The sequence below is a fragment of the Cupressus sempervirens genome, chromosome 4, assembly GCF_028749045.1.
Source record: "Cupressus sempervirens isolate cs-2001-9-10 chromosome 4, ASM2874904v1, whole genome shotgun sequence".
In the NCBI taxonomy this organism is placed as follows: Eukaryota; Viridiplantae; Streptophyta; class Pinopsida; order Cupressales; family Cupressaceae; genus Cupressus; species Cupressus sempervirens.
This window is the reverse complement of record NC_143121.1, coordinates 904,605,322-904,628,372: the sequence shown is the minus strand read 5'-3', so window position 1 is coordinate 904,628,372 and position 23,051 is coordinate 904,605,322. Positions and strand designations below refer to the sequence as shown.

Sequence of the window (23,051 nt, the reverse complement as noted above, 5' to 3'; positions counted from 1 at the left end):
TAATGCCACCTAGGAGGATTATCATGATATTTTTCAAAGATATCCCTATTTTTTCTCTAAGATTAAAAACTGAATATTTCTTTTCTTTCCATATAACTGATTGAGTACTACCTAAATCTGCTATTATTTTCATCGAGGACAATGAAAAATCTAAAAAGGGTGGGTATATTACATCCCAAATTTTTACCCTAAATTTTAAATTGATCATAGTCGTTGGTTTAACGAATTATTATCATGTGAAGTGAGTTAGTTAATTATAGATGTTGCATCAATTTATTTATTCCTAATCATGTGAAGTGAGTTAGTTAATCATAGATGTTGCATCAATTTATTTCTTCCTGATCATGTGAAGTGAGTCAGTTAATTATAGCCGTTGTATCAATTTATTTCTTCCTAATCATGTGAAATGAGTTTGTTGAATTATATATGTTGTATCAACTGATAATGAGATATTTTCATGATCATGAGAAATGAGTTAGTTATTTAAACATTGATGAAATCTCTAATGGTCACTAGATGATCGAGAATGGTTTTGAATTAACAATTAATATATCTTGAATTAATGTCTTGGCGAGAATGTTTGTTTGAATGATTACAGGAAGAAGACTAAAGAGAGGGGAAGCATTGCTAAACAGGATCGTCGGAAGGGGATGGTCAAATGGTCCAGTCATCGGAACCGACAAGTTTGACCTGAGGCTACTCTGGCAAGGATACTAGGATTTGACAACATGTTGCATTATGGAACAGATGAGCTATTAAAGGAACAATATAATAAATAATATAAATTAAAAATATAATTTATACCTTTGAAAAATTATTAATGAATTCATCTTTAATCATTATTATTCACACTCAAATACGAACATATGTATATAAAAATAAGGTGACACCAATAAATTATAAGCTATAATCTAATGATGCCACTTTATCAATACATACACATGAACATATATAAGAATGAACAATAAGAATAAAATAATAAAATCAAACTTTTCAACTTCTTATTCTTTCCCTCTATTTTTCCTTTTACAAATTCGATTTGTTTTGCATTCGAAAAGTCTTCTTGTAACTGTTGGTAGCCAAAGAGCCAAGTTATTCTTTTTTATATTAGAGTCTCATGATCGTATCGAACATCTATCTTTTCCTTTTCTGCTATCAATGGCTCTCGGCCCTCTACATTTTAGGAGAAACTGAGTATAGCTTCTGACAGAAACTAAGTATAGTTCCCGACATCATTCTCTACTCTTCCACTATCCCATACTGCCTCCACGTTTCCATATTCACAGGCTCTAAGCAAGGAGTGGAGTCATTCTTCCTGCCACAAGGATTCAAGAGCAGACAGAGTGTCAGGTAAGATACTACTAAGCTTTGTTTTAATTTCTTCCACATTACTATGCCTATATGAGTCTTGATTACCAACCGAGTACTGAAACCATCGAACCATGTTTTAATTCCTTTCATATTGCTATGCCTGCTGTGAGTCTTGTTTATCATAAGAATCAAGTACACAAACCATCGAACCATGATTGTATTCCTTTCTTATTTCCATACTAGTCGTGTATCTGGTTTTGTATAATATTCAAATACTGATGCCACTTATTTACAGACTGAAATTGAGATGGATATGAATAGATTTCTAGTCCATTTAATATGTCTATTATTTCACTGATGATCTTTATTCATAATAGAGTATCAACCATGTGTATAAGGGCTGGATATGCAATGATAACCATGAATAAACAATTCGGATCAGAATTTACTACATTCATTTATACCATACTGAGATGGAAATTATATCCAACACCGAGGAATTCACCAGCAATAATGCCATTAAAGGTGAACAGGTGTAAAGCAAATATAGTGGATATGACTCATGAGTACCTAGGAATCACCGGCATGGCAGCCTGAGAAGGTGAGGAGGTTTAGAGAGTCTGCACAAACAAGAACGGAATCAAAATAAATTAATAATAAGCAAAAAACTATAATAGCTCATGCATGTTCCAGTTATGAAATATGTTGTCAAGTCGAGTGGTGGAGATCGGGTTTGTAGACCCAACTTGAAATCCTTGGCCCGGGTAAAAATTAGGCAAATGTGCCGAACATGTGATTTTTTTTGCTTGTCCAGACACTTTAGTTATTTTGGAGAATAACTGTTGGGACACTCAACCCATCTGATTACTCAAATGGCTAGGCTTATGAATATCCCAAGCCCGATCCCAAGGTAGGGAGGGTCGTTCTATTAATTTAGGATGAGTGGGGATAAGTAATGGTCCACAGTTGGGAGGTTAAGCCTATGTTAATGTTTCTCCTCTCACTAGTGTCGAGGCTTGGACAACGAGATAAAGGGATTCTTTTGTTAATATTGTATGTTCATTTACTTTTAACCCTTAGATGAATAGATAGATACTTTAAAACATTTACTTTTATGTTGAATAAGCATTTCAGTTGATATAATTAGCCGTTATTTTATTTTCAGTTGAAAATGTTAGAAGTAAATAAATTGTTAGCAATGCATAAATATTTCCTTTTGTTTCTCGTAAAATCAGTTGAATATGAAATACAGTTAGAGTTTCTTTTAGTTATAATCAGTTGGTAGAAATCAATGTCATGTGAAATGGAATTAGTTACTTGTAAAATTAGATATATTAATACATGAGAATAAAATTCATTATGAAAATTAGTATGTTACATGTGCTACCATACCACGTGCCTTTAAAAATAGGAATTGCTGAATTGTTGTGGCAAATTGAATCAGTTGAGTGGAGAAATTTGCTGGGTAAATCTAAAGGTACATTCTTTCCATAGCTTACTATTGTTCATAATTTTATATTTGTCAAAAAGGGTTGGAGAAATTTGGAGAAATTTCTGGATAGATATCAAATGGTGTAATGTCCCCTACTTAATTTGACCATCAGGGTCAATAGATTAGCCTATGACAGGAGCTTCCGTAGGCTAATGAAGTGGTTATGGAGCTCATTTGGCAATATTTTCAGGAGTTACTAACTTTAGTAAATCAATGGGAACCAAGTGATATGGAAATTTCAGGTGTTCGCTTTGGTAGATTTGGTTGAACTCTTTCCGATGAGCTATCATACATGGTATTCCAAGTTCGACTCTTATGTGATTTTAATGCCGAAGTTAATTTACTTTATTATAAAGTGATAATTAAATAAAAGTCTTATCAATTAAGTCACTTTATTATAAAGTTGTTTTAAAAGGGTATTTCCCATTTATCCCACATTGCTTATGTAAATGTAGTCAACTTGTTGGGGGACTTTATATTCTCTTGGCTAGAATGAGTTGGGGCATACTTGGATGATATTAGTATTATGCTATTGAATTTCTAGGAAATCCAATTGTTGATCTTGGAGGACGAAACCCCTCTTTGCTAGCATTCTCTTCACTATTGAAAGACACAGTCATGAGGATTATCGAGTGTTTTCATTGAAGAAACACAATGGGATTTATTGGTGATTTTCCACATGATTTAAGAGCTCCGAAGTTCCAGTTTTGCAGCCATGAATAATGTTTTGCTACAGTGCCCGTGAATAGCGATTTTGCTACAGTGTACGTGAATAGCGTTTTTGCTACAGTGCACATGAGCAATGTTTTGCTATAGTACGCGTGAATAGTGAAATTGCTACATTGCCGTGAATAGTGCTGCTATAGTGCGTGAACAGTATTGCATTGAGTTTTCTTGCCCACTTTTGCTGGTTAAAAGTTGAGACGTTGTCATTTCATATGCAGATCACTACTTCCAAGTTCCTTCTATCATTTTAGGCATTGCAATTGTTAAACACTAGTCTGAATACCTGTTGCAGCCTATAAGACAATTGTGTGTAAACATTTCCATTGCAAAATCAATATTTTGTTAGCAAATACGGAGGTTCTAGACTCTACATATTTATTGTTGTATGTTGCTAAGTGTTTGTGAAAATGCCATGTTGAAAATAACACTCTAATTGATAATACTTAGTAGTTTGCAAGTCTCCTCAAAAAACAAAAAAAAGGGTGGTTATTACAAATGGCCCAGTCCCATGCCCGTTTTATGAACTCAACGGGATTTTATGACCTCTTCTAAGAAAGGAGTAAGACTAAAATTCAGAAGCAAATTGTATACTTTCCTGAGGACATAGTCAGAATTAAGTTCTCATTATAACAAGAAGAGCTTAGAAAGGAAAAATGGATAGTTTACAGTAAAGTCCTAGACTTTATAAATGCTTTTGAGCCAAATTATGATCCCCTAGCAGATAGAAAATATTGGGGTATGAAGGTAGATACACTTATGGATAATTTTGCTAGAATTATGCAAACATTGAATGAGAAGAAAGAAATTCTAACACAAGCATACCCAAACAAGGCCATTAAGGTGGAGAGGAGGTTGGCAAGCAAAATGATTTTGACCTCGGGGCAGTATACATTGCAGAAAAGAGCCTGGTATATAGTGGCCAAGAGCGTACAATATGTTCCTCCATACAAAAGACCAAGGTCTGAGAGCCCATCTGACACACATGCTCCCAAGAAACAAAAGTTGGAGCTAGGATCATCTTCTAATGTTGAAGAATACTCACCTACCCAGACTCCACTCAGAATAGATGATGAAATATCCTTGAGAAAACGGCTGAAACAAATTGGAGGGGAGAGGGATATTGTGGTCACAACTGCAGATATTGAAAGAGTACCTGAAGAACCTCATGTGCCATCACTTTATCTCACCGTGGGAGATTATAAAGGTAAAGAAATAGATCCTATGATAGCACAGGCTGCCAAAAAATTTATTGATGATGAAAGTTTTGTAAAATCTAGAGCTTTTGCCCAATTTCTATGGAGGAGAAATATTGATAATTTTGAGAACAAGTGTAAGCTAATCAAAGCAGAGCAACCTAATAAAAAGGACTCTAAAATTGAAGAGGAAGTTAAAGCTAACTTCATGGAAGAATTTGCACAAATAACCCCTAAAGGGGGAAGACAATTATTAAAGGATTCAAGAATTTTGATCTTACCTGAATGGGACATTGCCAATGCCATGATTTTTGATGCTGTGAGGAAGGCAAAGGACACTCAGTTTAAGACCAAGGAAGAGGTTTTGCAAGCACACAAAGGATTGAAATACAGTGATGATCACCAAGCATTGGTGATACGGTCCATTGAAAAAAGGGACAAGACTAGAATACAAGAAGTTTCAGATGTTGAACATAAATGTAGCCTCATAGTCTACAGAGCAAAGGAAGTAGATAGTGAAAAAGTGTCTAGAATGACCAGAGAAATGGTAGACTTTGGAGTTGTGGTGGGAGTAAAGGATGAAAACAAATTCCTTGAGCTCGATACCAAGTTTGAAGAGATACTTAAAGCATATGATGAAAGGGGAAACAAGATACATCAGCTAGAAGCTCAAGTGGCCCAGATGGATAAACAACTTGGAAAGAGAAAGGTAGGAGAATCTAGCCAACCTAGGATTGCTTATCCTCGTCCTCTAGTTGAGCCATTTAAGTCAACTCTTATTGTAGAACTACCAGATACCCCACAAAGGCTAGAACTTTATACTGCTGAAGAATTTGAAGAGGAGAAGAATAAACTCTGGGCCTTGCATGTAGACTTAAATGACTTATATGAGGACAAAATCAAGAAAACAATCTTATATCTGGTAGATAAGATTGAATGGCCAACATTTTATGAACAATTGATAAAATTAATGGATATGTGGGATGAAATAAAGAGTGGTGAAGATGCTTTAAAGCCCATTATGAGTCAATGGGGTAGCAGGGACAAATATGTCACTCTTTTGTGTGGTTCAGTTATTAGTCTGTCTTGTGAACAAATAGAAAAAACTTTTGACATGACTAATGATTTATCTGATTTTGATGAGAAGAGAGTTGCAATACAAAAGAGTATAATAATTTGTCTTTCTAAGTATCTTGCTGATAAATTTGAACTCTTCCCTCATGCACTTAGAAAAATAGATAAATTAAAAGAAAAGGAAGAATAGGCCAAAGAAATAGATGATTTATTATGCCTCAAAACTAATGGAGTTTTAAATGAAAAAGGGCATATAATGTGGGCCATGACAACTGAAGAAATTGTTAAAGTTCAATTATTTAATAATTTCATTAGAGAAGAATTTGTTGAAATCAATAAGTTAGGAGATTTTGTGATCAAGAAGCAATGAGAGGTTTTGAGTTTTGATTGGCCAGATGACACAACTTTTAATAAATGGATGGAAGATTTTGTGCACTCAAAACAGTTAGTGATTGGAGAAACTGATGAAGAGGAAATGGACCAAGATGAGATGCAAGCAACTGATACATCAATTCAAGCAAAAGAAGACAAAGAGGAACAATCAACTGTAGTAACGAGTACAGAAGTCCAAACTGATTACATGCTAGCGGGATAATCAATTGTAACTGTTAGTTTGCCAGTGCATGATGATGTGGATGGAGAGCCTTGAGTTGAAGTGAGTCTACATAAATTAGAATCAGGTCCATCACAAACAAGTTCATTGGTTACATCTTCCAAGGAACAACAACAACAATAAAGCCAATCATGAACCTCTTAACAACAAAAAGTGTAGCAGAAAGTGGTCCCCACAAAGGAATATTCATGATGTGAAATCTTTCTGTTGCAATAAATTTTTGTCTTTTGTGACAGTAACCTTGTGAATATCTTTATGTCATAAGGATAGCTATCAGTACTCTCTAAGTCTGAAGTTTGTTGCATCTCACACTATATTAGTGAGATTCCAAGGCTAGAGAAAGGGACCAAATTATTTTATAATTTTCAGCCTTGCTAGTTTATTTTCGGTCCATTTTTTCTTGAAGTCAATTCTGTGATGTATTTTCTCTGCAATTCTGAGAATACATTAATTTTTCAGGATCAAGGTGTCTTGTCTTGAGTTGTTCTAAGTTTTATTCCAATGTTACATAATTTTCAACGAGAATCAATAGAAAGATGAACTGTCCCCATATCTTTTTCTCTGAATCTTGTCTCCATTGTTATTGACTAGTTATTTTGAGATTGCACGGGCAAAGTTTGTTCAATTTAATGCAACTAGGATAGGTTGTATATCAAATCACTATTGCTTCTAATTCAATGAATTAAGTGCGTGCTTCACTGATATGGTAGGATTTCCAGCCAGTAGTAAGGATATGCATAAGAATGAGTTTTAGGGAGAATTGTTGATCATATTGATTGGAATGCAGTCAATTAGGTCAAATAGTTAGATAGACTTTGAATTCCAATAGATGAGGCACTGATCAATAATTTCAGTTTGCATGTGAAGAGATCATAGATCAACATCAAGCAAAATCTCAAAATTTAAATCAATTTACTTTAAATGCATGAAGAATATCATAGCTGATCAATACTTGTTTGCATTTGATCTATGAGTTATAGTAACCTGCTGTTACTCAGGATCACTTGTAAATCTGAGAAGAATTATAACCAATCTGTTGTAGGGGATGAATGTTGTAATAAGATGTCATTGAATGAATGAGATGTGGAAATAATATCAAGCCTTACATCTTTTCACCCCTTAGGTGCACCCGCCTTGGTTTTGCAGAGCCAAAAGAGTAGAAAATCTTTATAATTTTTTTGAAGTTGGGTCCAAAACTAAAGACCATCTAGTTGATCATAGGAAGTAGCTAATCCTTAGGTTATTTTGGTTTTCATCATCTTGGTATCAGGTATCTTATTACTTGGTAGTATAACAACACCAACACAACATGTGTAAGGTTTGGTCCTTTTTACTAACAAAAATCCCGCAATTATGAATCGATGGACGTGACTTGCAGCCTCCGGTTTGACTCTGGGAATGATAGCAAAGGGGAGAACACACAAATACATGCATCCATACCTGCACTTATCACACACCTGACATGCACACAAACACAATACACACGCCCATGCATGCGCACACACCCACGTGTTGAGAAAAACGTCTCAATTTTTCATTATTTCTAGCATTTTAATTTATTCATTGAAGTATTTGATTATGTTTTATTTGTAGACTCCATTTATTTGAAGATAACTCAAGACAAGCAAAAATGGAGAGTTGTTGTGAGAGATGTGAGTTTTCTAAGTGCGCATGCCTTGCAATTGAGCTTTGCACGTGAAAACTCTATAAAGAAGAGTGTTAGGATTGGAGTTATATAATGAGATTATTTACAGGTACTGTTATATTGTTGGAATTAACCAAAAATCCAATTGTTATGCTAAGTCTCCTAAATTTGCCCAAACCTTTGAAAATCGTAGCTCTGCAATTTTATTGTAAACTGTTATTTACTGTTAATACATTGGGTAGCGCTTCGGAGTGTGGGAGTTTTTCTTAAAAGGGTTTCCCCGCATATATATTGTGTTGTGGTGTTTTATTTTGTCTTGAATATCTGTTAAGTTAATTTGAATGTGCATGTAAACTGAGGTAATTAAGGTTTTTTTAAAAGATGTAATTATCTCCACCACTTAGATTGTTGTAAGAAGCCAAGTCCATGCATTAGGCTTCCTTTCACTGGGTATAAACTTAATATCTGGCCAACCTTGATTCCATTGCAGGGATGAAGGGTTTTTTGTATTGATCTCCTATTTGAGTGGAAGCTTGTTGCAGGTAAAAAGATGACAAGAACATCTGGAAAGATTGAGATAAAGAAGTTTATAAGCTGAAAGTTCGAGTTCTGGGAGCTAACAATGGAAGATATGCTCGTAGGCAGAGATCTATGGGCTGCAATATCTGGTGTAAAACCCACCAGCACAACTTCAAGAGAACAAGGAGTTGATGGATGAGAAAGCCAAGGGTTTCATCCAACTATGTGTTACTAAATATTCATGAAGAGAAGACGCAACACTCCCGTGGAATTTTATTGGTTCAATTTATAAATCCCTACTAAATAAGTTGTTCCTGCAAAAGAGGCTATATAATCTAAGAATGGAAAGAGGATACGTGGTTGCTCACTTGAATGTCTTTAACGTGCTCATTGCACCATTGGGTTATGTGGTTGTGAAGATGGATGATGAAGATCATTGCATGACAATACTACGTTCTCTGCTAAACTAGCAATAAATTCAAATGGATTAACTGGTTGCACGGTTGCTTTTTTTAATCAAGTGTTTGGAAAACTTTTAATGTGACCAATGATGCACAACACGCCCAACCCCACATGAAATGGTTTGATCCGGAGCTATGCATTGGTGAGATCACAAATGGAGGAGCTCATCCCTAATTAACAAAGTTGAGAATCAAATTCGTGAGCACATTGGATCAGCAAAAGCACAAGCCCACGATCAAAATGGCCCATTGGGGATTTGAACCTTGGTGGGCACAACAACACCCCCACCACTTAACCAACACACAAAATGGTGAGACTTGCTCAGAAAATCTTTCAACATGGCTAAAGGATGCCCTCCTCAATCAATGTAGAACAAAAGAGAAAGGTAGGAATAAGGACAAGAAGTCAAAATCCAAAATTCTAGGGAGACCTAAGGGTGTGGTTCCATGAGGGAGATGGTCTCATGAAGCTAAAAGAGAGTTTGCTACGGGATTAATTGGAATCTTTTCCTCAAATGTAGCAGCCCCTACTGTTGAGGGTGCAGATTTGAGCAGGGGGAAGAGGTGAGGGGCTAGAAATTGCCCCACTAGCTTGGGTGTTTTTTTCTGCCACTTGTCAATCATATAAAAATTCCAATCCTTATCAATAAATTTTTAAAACTTTTTATTTATTTAGTCAAGTAAATTGAATATTTAAAATTTTAAAAATTATGAGACCACCTGCTTACATATATTCTGGAGCAAAAACTTTTAAGAATAAACTCCACTATAAAATATAATCCTAAAAAATCTCAGCAGCACCTACTGAATTTTTTAAGGAAGTTCCCCTCTATGGAACTATTGGTAGTGGGCCACCATTCCTCACTAGATTTGCAACATGGTTTAATAGCCTCTTGTGTCTTCTATAAGTCTAGTGGTTGTATCCTGCATTGATAAGTGATCTTTTGGTGCAATGGCAACCCTAGCAGTTAACAAGTGGTATCAGAGCTTGGTCACATGTTCGAATCCTTACAAGCCGCAGTGAGTGACGCTGGGACAAGATTGTTGGCAGTGGGTGAATATCCCTTGCTGGATTTGTGACATGGTTTAACAACCTCCCGTGTCTTCTATAAGTCTAGTGGTTGTAGCAAGCATCAACAAGTCGATCTTTCGATGTAATTACAACCCTAACGGTTAATAGGGCTTATGCGCTAACTCTGATAAAAACTCCAAGGCAATACTATGTTCTCTGCTAAACTAGTGATATCACCTTCTCATGAACATTCAAAGAAATGTATCATTAACACATTCAAATGGATGAGGTGGTTGCAATGTTGCTTTCTTGTGAAATGCTAATATTTTCTAGTGATGCTGGCCACCAACCAGCCCAACCTGAAATGATTTTGACCTGGAGCTATGCATCAATGAGGCCACAAATGGGGGACCTCATCCCCAATCAACAAGGAGAATCAAATGCACGAGCACATTGGAACAGTAAAATGGCCCATCGGGGATTTGAACCTTGGTGGGCACAACGACACCCCCACCACTTAACCAACACACTCAATGGTGAACCTTGCAGAGAAAATCTTTCAAGATGGCTAAAGGATGCCCTCCTTGTTCATTGTAGAACAAAAGAGAAAGGTAGGTCCAAAATCCTAAGGAGACCTAGCTTTTCTAAAATGCCCAAGGTAAAATGATGGAATTGCTGCAAAATCAGACATTTCTATAAAGAATGAAACGAGAAAAATATGAAAACAAAATTAACTACTCTAATTCTAGTTCAGATAAATTTCTCTAGATGACAATAAAGTATTTGTTGTAGCTTTGCTAATGCATGGATTTAAAGATGTGTGATTGGAAGACTCAAGTGCTTCTTTTCACACAACCTCTCCTAGGCATTGGTTCTTGGAGTATGAAGAATCTGATGGTTGGAAAGTGTATTTAGGTGATGATTCTTATCTAGATATTGTTAGTCATGGCAGAATCAAAATCAAATTCCCTGATGGTAGAGTGAAGAGGATCAGTGGTGCTAAATATCCTAGATTTGGCGGGAAAGATTCTAGTAAGTTGAATGATGTGAGTTTGCAGGTTGTTTTCTCCAATGTAGGATGCAAGATGCAAGATGACTAGAGGAGCTATGGTGTTGGCTAAGGGCATTTAGATTGGCATCATGCACTGTTCAGTGCAATAATTCTTCTGATAGGTCAAAGAAAATAGCCCTAAATTCTTAATCCCCACCATCAGGTCAAGTAGTGAAGAAATTAGTTGCATCTACTTCTGATGACTGTGCATTTTGCGTACCTTAAGGGTGCTCATTCCGTAAAGATGAAGCTCCCTGTGGAGAAGACAATGTCATAATATCATAGAATTGAAAATAGTGGTGAGAAGGGTCTTGGAGGTCTAGAAGGTGAATGCCTTGTTGAGAGGCTTTATGATTGTAATTCCAAGTGTGACTTTTATGAACATTGCTTTAATAGAAAACAAAAGGCGTTCAATTTTATTCTATTTCTCATAAGTCTTATGGGGTCTTAGACTATATTTAATCAGAGATGTATTTAGTCATATTAATGTTCCTTCTATTTCAAACATACTCTACTTTGTTTCGTTTATTGATGATTACAATAGTACATCTGAATATTTCCCCAAGAATAAATATGAAGTCTTTAGCAGATTTAAGGAGTTCAAGGAATTCATCGAAAATCAAACCAGTAAAAAGATAAGTGTTTGAGGACTGAGTGCTGGTGAGTTTCGTTCGTTAGAATTTGAAATTTTCTATAAAGAGCACAAGATTGAGAGAAAAGACAGCTCCATGCACCCATAAACTAAATGAAGTTAAGGGTATAATAAATAGGATGATAATGGAGACAGCTAGGTGTTCCTTGAATGGTGTTGGCCTTGAACATAAGTTTTCTGTTGAAGTTGAAGTCACTACCCACTGTCTATTAAATAGGTCTCCTACATCAACACTTAATTTTTATAAGTTGATTTTTATCATAGAAACGGAAGCCTCTGTTTATAACAGATTATATAACAATGTGTCTAAACGAAACACTCATGCACAAAAATAGGGAATAGTAATTTACTAAAGCTACTAAGATGACTATTAAAGAAATATTACATCTTTTATTAGCCTCCATTTATGGTCATTGTTCTAACTACACTACAGAAGACACAATCTGCAGGTATTTTGGTTACAAATGCATAGTGCCCCCTTTTCTTCAAAAGGTTTTGTGAGATGAATCCTCTGCTGAGACTCCCGCTAATGCTGTAGAACTTTTGGAGACAGCCAAGATAACCAAAATCCTAATGTTGGGAAACAAAATTGTCCCTCCCTATATCAATAGACACTGAGTTCAGCTTTTGGAAACCTCCATTACTATAGAAAAACAACTCTGTTAGAAAATTGGAAAAAAAAATTGCACCCAAGTACTATGACCCAAAACAGACTGCAGGAAACCACATTTTTGGTGGGTAATCATCAACCCCTCTATAAATTATAAAATTAAAAAACCCTATGACTAGTAACGTCAATCATAAGATTTGGAGGAGAAATAAAAAAACCTAGACATAATTATTCTAAGTAAAGGGAAAAACCTAACAAAACTTTGCAAGGAAAAATAAAATAAAACCAAACACTATATTATGAAAAATATTATAAAACAAAACAGAAATTTTTTATAGAAAAAATTATACACAGAACAGAAAATGTTTGAGGAAAAAAATAATAGAACCCACAGACAATAAAATTTTCAAGGAAAAGTTTATAAAACACTTGACCACAATTTTTGGGGAAAAAGTTACACAGAACCCAGATGTCAGCAAAATTGCAGATTCTGCCACAGAACCTAAGACATGGATACCCGTGGCAATGACTTCAATGTGCAGACAAAAAACAAAAACTTGGGTCTTAATTGAAGAAACCCTATGTCACAGGCCATTTTATAAAACTCTGTAAACAAATTACAGAGAGAAAACAAACCCAAGCTGCTGGAAAAAGGCCATAATTTTGTCAAAAGAAGAAAAAGAAAATGATCAGTTGAATAGAAAATTCAAATCATAGATGAGTACATTGGGACCATTTAAGAGAGTGCTGAGATACTTGTAAAGTAATTCCAAGAATTCCTTGTGTTTTCATAATTATCCTGTTGGATCTCAGCATTTAGTTTGTATTTGTGGATATGTGGATTCAGATTGGCCAGGTGATATTGACAACAGAAGATCCAGCAATGGATGCCTTCAATATGTTTTATAGTGCTATCAATTGGATGAATAAGCTGCAAGCTATAGTCACCTTGTCCCTGATAAAAGTAGAGTGCATGGAAGCTACTCATGCTGGCAAGGGTGCCATTTGGCTTCAACATTTGTGTTTGATGTTTGATATAGAGCTGATTACCATTTATTGTGATAGTTAATCATTTTCTCAGCAAAGAATTCAACTTTTCATGTCAGAGCAAAGCACATTGATGTGGCATGGTGGATGGGAAACACTTTGATTAATGTTGCAGATCATGACTACAGATAAGTTCAAATGGGTTTTGGACCCATGGGCCTCATGGCCCTTAGGAGTTGAAATCTTCTTGTTTCTACTGGTTCTTCAAAGGTGTTCAACAAGTGACAGAATGTTAGGAAAAATGTGCCTCAATCTTTGAATATCACTAGCATGTTTATTTCTTGATTTGTGTGTTTTATTATTTATTATTTGTGGGCTCCATTTGTTGAAGATAAGACAGTCAAAATTGCAAAATTGCTATAATAGGTGTGAGTTCTGCATGTGCATGTGTTTTGCAGTGAAACCTATGTATACAGGTGTTACTATTAAACTTATATTACATGTACTGTATGCTGTCAAAATTACTATTGAATCTAGTAATGTGAAATCTCCTGAAAGAGCATAGTAGATAACTATTATTTACTAATAATTACATTGGGTTGTCCTTTGGACTGTGGGGTTTTTCTCCTGAAAGGGATTTCTCCACATACATACTGTATTGTGGTGTTTTGTTTTGTATTGAACATCTGATTAATTTAATTTTAATGTGCATATAAACTGCAACAGTCAAGGGTTTTTAAAAATTTGTGCTATCTTATAATGGTATAGGAAGCCACTTAAGCATTTGAATTCCTTTAACCACACACCCCACACACAAACAGTAGTCGTCCATTTTATTGACAAGAATTTGACTGAATTCTGTCAATTAGCTGTACAGCTGCATTGTTATTTTCTTCAGAACAACTTTTACAGAACAGGGCCCTCTTCTCATGTTGCCTCATCTTGAATAAATTTTCTCTTCAAGCAGGTTTTATTACATGTGATTCCAAATCCTGTGTTTTCCCTTCAAGTTCAAGGTCTCCCAACACTACATACCTGGGCATCTGATGCCCAAATCAAGGTGCCATGCATTAGAACCAAGCTCTTGTGATTTATGCACCACATAGGCTATCATTGTGTTCTGTGAGATTAGACTAGTATATTGAATCTATTCGTTATAATTTTGTATATTAGGCCAATGCACATAGATTGCAGATTGTTCTAGTAAATTGTTTAATGTTTTCACATGCCTAGAGAGACTACTTATCCCAAAGGGTTTATATTGAGCTATTGTCACAAGTTTTACCTATTTGTTTTCAGACTCTGTTTGCTGATAAGATATAGATACTGTTTCTTAAGGCATAACAACGAAAGCCTATTGTTCTTGAGCTGTTCTTCTGGACATTCACCAATTGAGCTTGACTCTTCCTATATCATGATATTATTTTCACAGTTCTGTAAGTGATCATACTATGATCTTGGCATTCTCAATGATATTTTTGTCATCAATTAAGTCAAGTTCATGCACATCTGTGGCTACTTTCATCATGCTTTACTCGTGTTTCCAAAATAACTTATTTCATGCAACATACCCAGTTATTATTGTGCCTGGTTTTTAATTTTCAAAATTTTCCCGAGCAGCCACTCCACATTGTCTGTCCCATAGCATTTTATGCATTGCCCTGACAACCATTCAACATTTATTCCTTCTAATAATGATAAGAGAGTCGACTCCCCAACCATGTCAGTTTGACTACCTCTATGGCAGAATTCGTATGAATTTCTTTAAAATTCACTGTTTGCTTGGTGTGTTAGCACCCTTTCAAGATGCTTACTGTTATAATGGCTTGTTATCTTGCCAATCTACAACAAAAAGTATTTCTTACCAGCAAGAACGGACAGTGACTCAGTACAGGTGAAAAATTTTATAATGAGACATGGCTCATTCCACTGCAAGGACGGAGTGTATGCAACCTTATAAACATGCATCTTGAAACATGGCCATCAATACAATGAACCAATTGTTCAGCAATCATAGAATGTTGACTTTTAGCCAAGGAAATGCTTGGCTAAGGTTAACCTTGGTTGTAACGGTTCTGTCTGCTGCAATAATTGTAAAGATTGCAGACAACTCTTTAACAGTTTGTGCCACAGTGTTTGCATAAGCAAATGGAGGTTGAAAAATCATATAAAAACTCCCAGAGATCACTTTTTGATATCACCAGATCTAGTTCGCTAGCTGAAAAATCTTCACAGCATCCTGACAGATTTGGTATCAGCAATGCTGCCAACAATAGTGAAAAGAAGATTTATGGCTATTTATTTTTCCACATATAAGCCTGCCTACTGCTCAAGACATCTGAGTGATTTGAGAATCCTTTTGCGGTAGAGAGGCCTTTTAAGATGTGTTTTTTGGCATCTGAAGATTTCTTATTGCAGAAATGAAACATTTCACATTACTCATCAAAAGCTATCTCAAGGAATTAAAATAATAGTTGTTAATCAATTGCAAAAAAGAGCTTCCTGGGGTAGTGTCAAGTATTCAAGTGTAAAAGGGATTATAGATACCATAACCAAATCGAATTTTAATGATAAAATATCACTATGATTGATTTGAATCTCTTTACTTCTTTGCATCTATGCTCATATATGCAGAATCGGATATAATTATATTTACAAAGTTTGCCACACAAAATAATCCTAGAACTGGAATATTATCACAACCATGGAAATTTGATGACTTCTGGCCCCATCATGGCTTCCCATTTGGAGGTAAGGAGACATATTAAGAAGTCCTTCCAAAAACAAGATAGTTCTCAATATGTCAATAAAATAATAGACAAGATTTAGAAAACGCCATGCACACGTCATCCCTTATAAAGATAAGGAACAAACTTGGAAGGGTAAGCATCTAGTGTTCTAACAATATTCAGGTGAACCTCTTCTAGTCAGCTAAGTTACCAACTTCATTTGTGATTAAGTATGTGAACAAGTTTGAGGCTATACTCCAACTCAAAGAACACATTCATTAGTGGGGATCCATCCCAATGAGTTAGGAAACTTTCCCCATGTCTAAAGTTACTAAATTCATTTACAGGCAAAGTGTTTGATCTAGTTTGGGGTTGGAAATAGTGTAACGTGATGAACTGTTCCCTAATTCCAGGAACAAGTTTGAGGAATGGTCCCTTGTTCTCCAGACATGTCTACTAAAGAAAAGATATTAGGAATACACTCCATGTACTCATTTTAGGTGATATTTATCCCCAGTATCGAAGTACACAATCCCTTGCAAACAGAACACAGTGAGGGATCAAAAACTGATAAAATGGAATACAATGCTTGCAATACCTTCTCAATGCAACATTCCCCCAATTAAATCTATGATAGATGAAGCATCAATTCTGCTTCTTTGATCCAAAAATCCATAACAGAAAAATGGGAAAGAAGGTGAAAGACCCAAGTTGATCAAAAATGATACCAATTGAGGAGTTTTAATGAGAGAACCCATTAAAGATTTTAATGGCTAGCACAATACATAAGTTGGCCTTCTGGGCCCCTCTCCCTGCTGCTACACCTGTGCAAGTTATTCCACTGAGACACGACATGACAGTACTGCCTATGGCTAATTCACCATTGACACAAATGTTGTGCTGGCAGCCAGGAAGACATCTACTGGCTTAGGAGAGTGCTTGTTGATGTTAAAGCAGATTATTCCTTTAACTGTTTTTTTTTTAAATTTTATATGGTATACTGATCATATGAAAATTAACTGAGTTTTTTGTACACTAACTCCTACTCTAACCTACTACATACTTCAGAATTGTCTAAAGGTTTCACTACAGGGTTCAGTTAGCATATAAGGAATCATGGAGGGGTCAAATTATTATTAATGGGCAAAAAATGCAGTTATAAGCGCTTGTAGTGCTCAAATGAGTTAAATGTTGTTAATACATTGGAATTTTTCTTCTGTACTGAATTATGATCATTATCAAATGATGAGATTGAGAGGTTAGATGAACAACACAATGTATTTACTATTTTAAATTTTTATTACAAGATGATTCTTCTATTGTAAACTTATTGTCAATATGTGTAAATATGACTCAAAAGAAACATATATATATCCTTTGTTATACACGTCACCCCCAAACACCATAATGTTTTCCCAAATTTCTGCATAGCACATCTCCGCATCTCAGTAAATTCATGTAAGAATGCTTCTTAAACTATAAATCAGTTTACTTTAAGAAACTCAAAATTATAGGACCCTTAATGTAACCAGTGGATGTTACCTGTTTTCTTTGGAATCTGGCAATATCGGAAGATATTTTCCAGGCACACTCAAAGCTGCCCAAAAGCACAGTACAAGGCCAACGATCACCTCTAACAAAACCTGCATAGCAAAGAAAATTTCTCAGAACTTAGAGCTCAATATCCCAAATCAAAAATTTATTTTGGACAAATAATAATGTGGCAATTTAGCAATAATATTCACCTCTACTGTAGGTCCACTAAATTCTTCTTCCCTTATCTTCAAAACAGCACGATCTGCAAAAATTAAACATAGCAGCCATGAAGATAACTGGAATACTGGGATAAGCCCAAGATAATCGTGATTGATAAGCGTTATATTTATTTGAAGCTCCATTTCAAATAAACTTACAGATATAGCATATCCTGACTTTGAAAAACACAAATTAACCTACACTGGATAGTGCAGTAAGCAGCATATGCAAGGAGGGCACCTCCTATCAGACCTAGAAGGAAATCCACCCTCATTGTGATTGTTTTCTTTAAAACCTACAAGATTTCTTATGTCTTTTACACAGTATCTGCAAACATTTATACATATTGAATAACTTCAGTTTCTTAAAGAAGGATAAAAGAATTCTGAAAAGCAATTAAAGAATTAAAAAATGCACCAAGTATCTATTTTTTGAATTTTCCTGTCCACTATACGTGCTACACAAGCACATAGCTTTGAACTTTTAAAGCTTTGAAATTACTTAGTAATTATGTTTTCCCTCTTTATAATGTTTTGGGCTTGACATTTACTACTTTCAGAAATATGTAGCACTTTACTCAAATATGGACTCTCATTAAAGTCTATTAAAAAGCCAAAAAAAAAACAAGTACAGAGGTCTAACTCAGTCCTAAAAAAATTCAACTTGCAATCTTTGGTGAAGTCCAACTGTTCTAATAAAGCTAATAGCTCAGAAAAGCAGATAATCCCACATCCCAGGAGTTTAAACTTTAGTATCATACCTTCTTATACTCGGAAATGTACATTTGCATACCCTGCTATGTATATTCTATTTAATAACTTACCAGCATGGGCACCATCACTTAATGATAAAATTAACCACTAATGCAAAAATGTCACGACACAATAGAAATGCATTGTGGTATAGGCTCTGACATAAACATACGTTGATCACTGCCTTTCAGAACTATAGCATGAAAATATTATCTACTCTAATTTGAATATAGGCCTAGCCAAGAGGTATCATAACTCAAGGATGAATTCTAATTCATATATGTCTAACAAGCAAACTGTACTTAACTCATAACTACCACGGATAACCATCAGGTGAAACTCATTGCTAACACAAAACATGATAGTGCAATTAATATAGACTACTGCACAATTATTGTAGAATTGCAAGTGCAAATGAAAACTTCATTTTCAGCATTTTCGAGCAAAAATGAAGATTTGTATAACAGAGAACCTAATGACAGGCATTGCTGGCTATCAGAGAAAATATAAAGCAAAACTTATTGATCGGCATTGTTTTAACTTTTTAGTACAGAAACAGTATTCATATCCTATGTAAACCCCAACATGTTCACCTAGCATTTTTGTTTCAGTAATGGCAGGAACGCAGACAAGGTCCTTTGAATCATGGCTACCAGATATGTTCATTTGAGCATGCCAACTTAGAGGTTTTCAAATCACATAAAGAGCATTAGTTCTGACAAGGATTGGACCCCTGGGGATCTGGAAAACATTTGGTCGGCTACCATTTCCACAATTTCATGGTGGCATAATATCAAGATAGACAAATCTGCCCACTCGCAGAAATTATTTAAAATTGACAGTACTCACCAGATGCACAACATTTGAGCCAGTTACCTAGCTTACCCCCAACTCACAAGCCAATTAAGCTGAAAAAATAGTGAATTACTCAGTGGGTCACGCATGGAAACTTGCCTGGGCTCAGCAACTCTGACAGAGAGATTTGAATGTCAATAGAATGGAGGAAAAAGGAGATTTAAGCACCACCGTCCCCCACCCTTCCCAAAAAATTTATCTTTGGTATCGTGTTTGCCATGTTATGTTATTGTGGGTGACTGAAAGGATTTATCAACAGTTGGTGGAGATTGATAGGTTTTTGCCTGTGTTTTGCCTTTTTATTCTGATCTTTTTTTCACTTTTCCTATTTCAAAATTCCTAATTAGTTGCCTTATTTTTCAATTTCTAGATGCTCTACAGTGTGCAAAGCATTATGTAATTGTTAGGTCGAAAGGACCCAATGGGGAAATGGCAAAGTGATTGTAATCTAAGGTATGATGAGCTGCAATTATTAAAGGTTTTAATATGAGGGGAGTCATCAGTTGACAGAGCAGCAAACCTAGTAATCAAAACTCGTTGTCAAGGAGCAAATTTAAAGACAAAGTTTTAGGTTCTGGCACCCTCTTCTCGACTGCGTGCTACTTAGGGGGTCCCATTGGCTGCGTCAGCCTCACAGATGTTACTAAAATCTTTCATTCAATCATCTCAATGCCAGCTTGCTCAAATGATTTGCCAGGATGTCAAGTTGTGTGACAAAGTGGAGGAAGAAACTGAACAAGTAAAAAACTGAAATGAATAAGACAAGGGCAGTTGTTGCATCAGTGGTGAACTATCCCTTGGTTCAACAAGAGACTTTTATATTGGCCCACAGATTCAGTATTCCTCCACTGAAAGTTAACAGAGCTCAAGCCGTATTACTCACCTGAGCTACTTCATTTCTTGCAATGATCCAAATACACAACCTTCACTCAAAGGTAGCAGATGGAACCAAGAGAAGAACCGTGAAGAGAGAATGGCTGACAAAAAAATTTGATACTACATAATGCATCATTCGATGTGACAACCAGAAAATATTTGTATACATAGGTAAGTACATTGACCCTTGCGGGTGCAGGATTTACGACACCAAATCCATGAGAATTCAATGGCCATTTACAGAGATGTTATTAAAAATTTACAGCTAATAGCAAAGGATCGATCGACAATATGGCAACCACGTTTATTTGATGAGAGGATAGATGCAATCTAAAAAGTTCCTTTACTCAGAGTAACAACTGATGGACCTACGCATAAGACGCCACAGGCTCAAAGGATCTACATGATATATAACGCAAATGAAGTATACAAAGGGTAAAACATTTTTTTTTTAATTATGGAACATAATTACAGAATATATTTGAGAAAAGGATGCCATGGAAACAATTCTGTATATCAGTGCTAACAGCTGACTCAACCTTGAGGAAAATGGCTATGCAGCCAGTTAGATAATTTAATTAGATAATTTCCCTACGGGAGGCTTTTCAAATAAAAAAAAAACTAAATATAGCCTTGGTAAGATATCTAAATAACTGGCTGCATAGCCATTGCCAACCTTGAGGGCCTCAAACTCGTCTTAAATCATTATAATACCTGGTATCTACCTTAAGAATTTCCATGGCGTTAACTTGAAGTTTAACCAAAGCATAACAAACCTCACCATTAAATCCTAGATGGCACTGTCATCAATGTAGAAAGTCATCACACCCTCCTATTTACACTGAATTAAATTAAATTTAGTAAAACACAAGAAAGCAGAAGCAGGTAACTTCGTTCTATGGTCTTAAATCTTCCAATCCGCAACAATATATTCAATGTGCAGATTAGTTCAATCAGACGAATTATTTAATTTATCCATGATGCGTATTAATGCAAGAAAAACATATCGAAATTTAAGCTACTCGCCAAAATTTAAGTTGCAGAACGTATAAATCTAAATATCCAAACCACTGCAACTTCCTCCCCAACGATATAATCAGGCGGAAAAATAATTCCTTGATCTTAACGCACTTTTTGGACGTTAGCAGCATTCAATGTCCATTCTTACTTGTCTGGATTTATCTGGGTTAGTAATTCTTCGTGCGCACCGGTGCAACTTATATCTACCCCTTTCAATAAAAATAGGAGTTCTTCCATTATTAGTTTCTGCCTATGGCAAAAATAATGCATTCATGCAAGTCCTTTTAGTTTTTCAATCTGACCAATGAAATTTAAATATTTTACCACTTCTATAGTCTATTATAATGTTTTTTTTTAGAAACTATTTTTCAAATGTACAAAATATTGTTTATTTAATATTTCATTGGCTATGGTCAATTTAGGCAAGGTGTAAATTAATTTTTCCAAAAGGAAAATAGAAGGAAAATAAAAGGCATATTGATAGGTATGAACGAATAATAAATATTCCTGATATATATATCTTTGACATATATACTGGCTGCATATCTGGGCCACTTAAATTTTTCATTTGTCTTTAGTCGGTGGGAATTAATGCTTGGAGTCGTTGGCATTCATCTGAGTTTGATATATTAAATTAGAAACTTCATGCATGTATGCTATTTCATTCTCTCAGTGTTTTGGTGCATTCAGATTAAGTCGATCGCTGAAAACCTGGAACAGGTACAAGGTCAACAATCCGTAGCTTTCATAGTGTTTTTCTTGAGAATACAAGCAGTATTTGCTCTCTCATACAATGCAAGAGCTCAAGTTAAAACTTCCTTGAATTTTACTTATATTATGCATTGATTTTGTTTGTTTTGTAACCAAGAACATCCTTCTCCACCGGCCCGCTAAACATCTTTAAAAAATTGTGATTATAATAAGGTATATGGTAAAGATTGAGGGCAGAATGGTGGAAGAGAGCGCCAAGGATGGGAATGAAGAAGTAGTTGCATCAGAGCAGGACGGCCTCTCTGTTCACTCCTCCTTTTAGCCTCCACGTTCTTCTGCATCTTCACTTCCCAAGGTATCTTCCAAATAATTCCAATTTTACTTGAATTTTAATGCAAAATAAAATGGTAGGATCTTAAATGATAAAACATAGTTGCTAACTTAGGGCGTGCAGATTGACTAATGAAATGATAAGCACAGCAGCTGATCAACATAGGAGAGCGAATTTAATGTCATGTATGTAAATTTGTTGCCTGATATTCTTGAATTGGTTTTTTTGGGTTTTTTTGGGCGGTGGTGGTTTCGCTTTTTAGACAATTATTTGTATTTAAAGATGATTGAGCGAGGATTTTGAGATCAATTTTGATTGTCGGTTCGTGGGTAAGGGCTTGAGGGGAAAATAGGGGATATGAAACATTTAGGGCTGCATGAGAATGCTGGTTTGGATACAGAGGATTTGTTGGTGACGAATGTGAATGCTCGTCAGCTGAAGAATTGTTTAGGTGCGGCAATTGTTTGGAGGGAAGTGGATGGGAGGGGTCAAGAGGCCAGGCATGTGACCAATGTTGGGTTTCCTTTTCAATGCTATTCATCTCCTGAAAATGATGATGACTATCCCTTGCTTATTCATATGAGACAAGCTATGGATGGTTACGGGAGCTACCACGAGCCCTTTGTGAATGGTTCTTCATTTTATGTGGTGCTAGAAATTTTAGCTTAGATCAGAT

At 35.6% G+C, this 23,051-nt stretch overlaps 1 protein-coding gene across 7 annotated transcripts in view; it reads right to left on the bottom strand.

The window, feature by feature from the left end:
* Window positions 1-21,584, bottom strand: part of LOC149564308 (membrane magnesium transporter-like) — a 53,163-nt gene extending 31,579 nt beyond the window's left edge. The window contains exons 1-4 of one of the 7 annotated variants that reach the window (XM_089827365.1): window positions 21,340-21,584; window positions 18,032-18,157; window positions 17,821-17,873; window positions 17,618-17,718 (exon numbers count right to left, since the gene is read on the bottom strand). In XM_089827365.1, the coding sequence (XP_089683491.1) occupies window positions 17,618-17,718; window positions 17,821-17,873; window positions 18,032-18,104 (227 nt within the window). In that variant the 5' untranslated portion in view covers window positions 18,105-18,157; window positions 21,340-21,584. Of the gene's footprint in view, window positions 1-17,617; window positions 17,719-17,820; window positions 17,874-18,031; window positions 18,158-19,536; window positions 19,852-21,094; window positions 21,273-21,339 lie in introns of those variants that run through there. The other 6 variants (XM_089827368.1, XM_089827369.1, XM_089827366.1 and 3 more) reach the window with 6 other exon arrangements.
* Window positions 21,585-23,051: the final 1,467 nt, after the last annotated feature.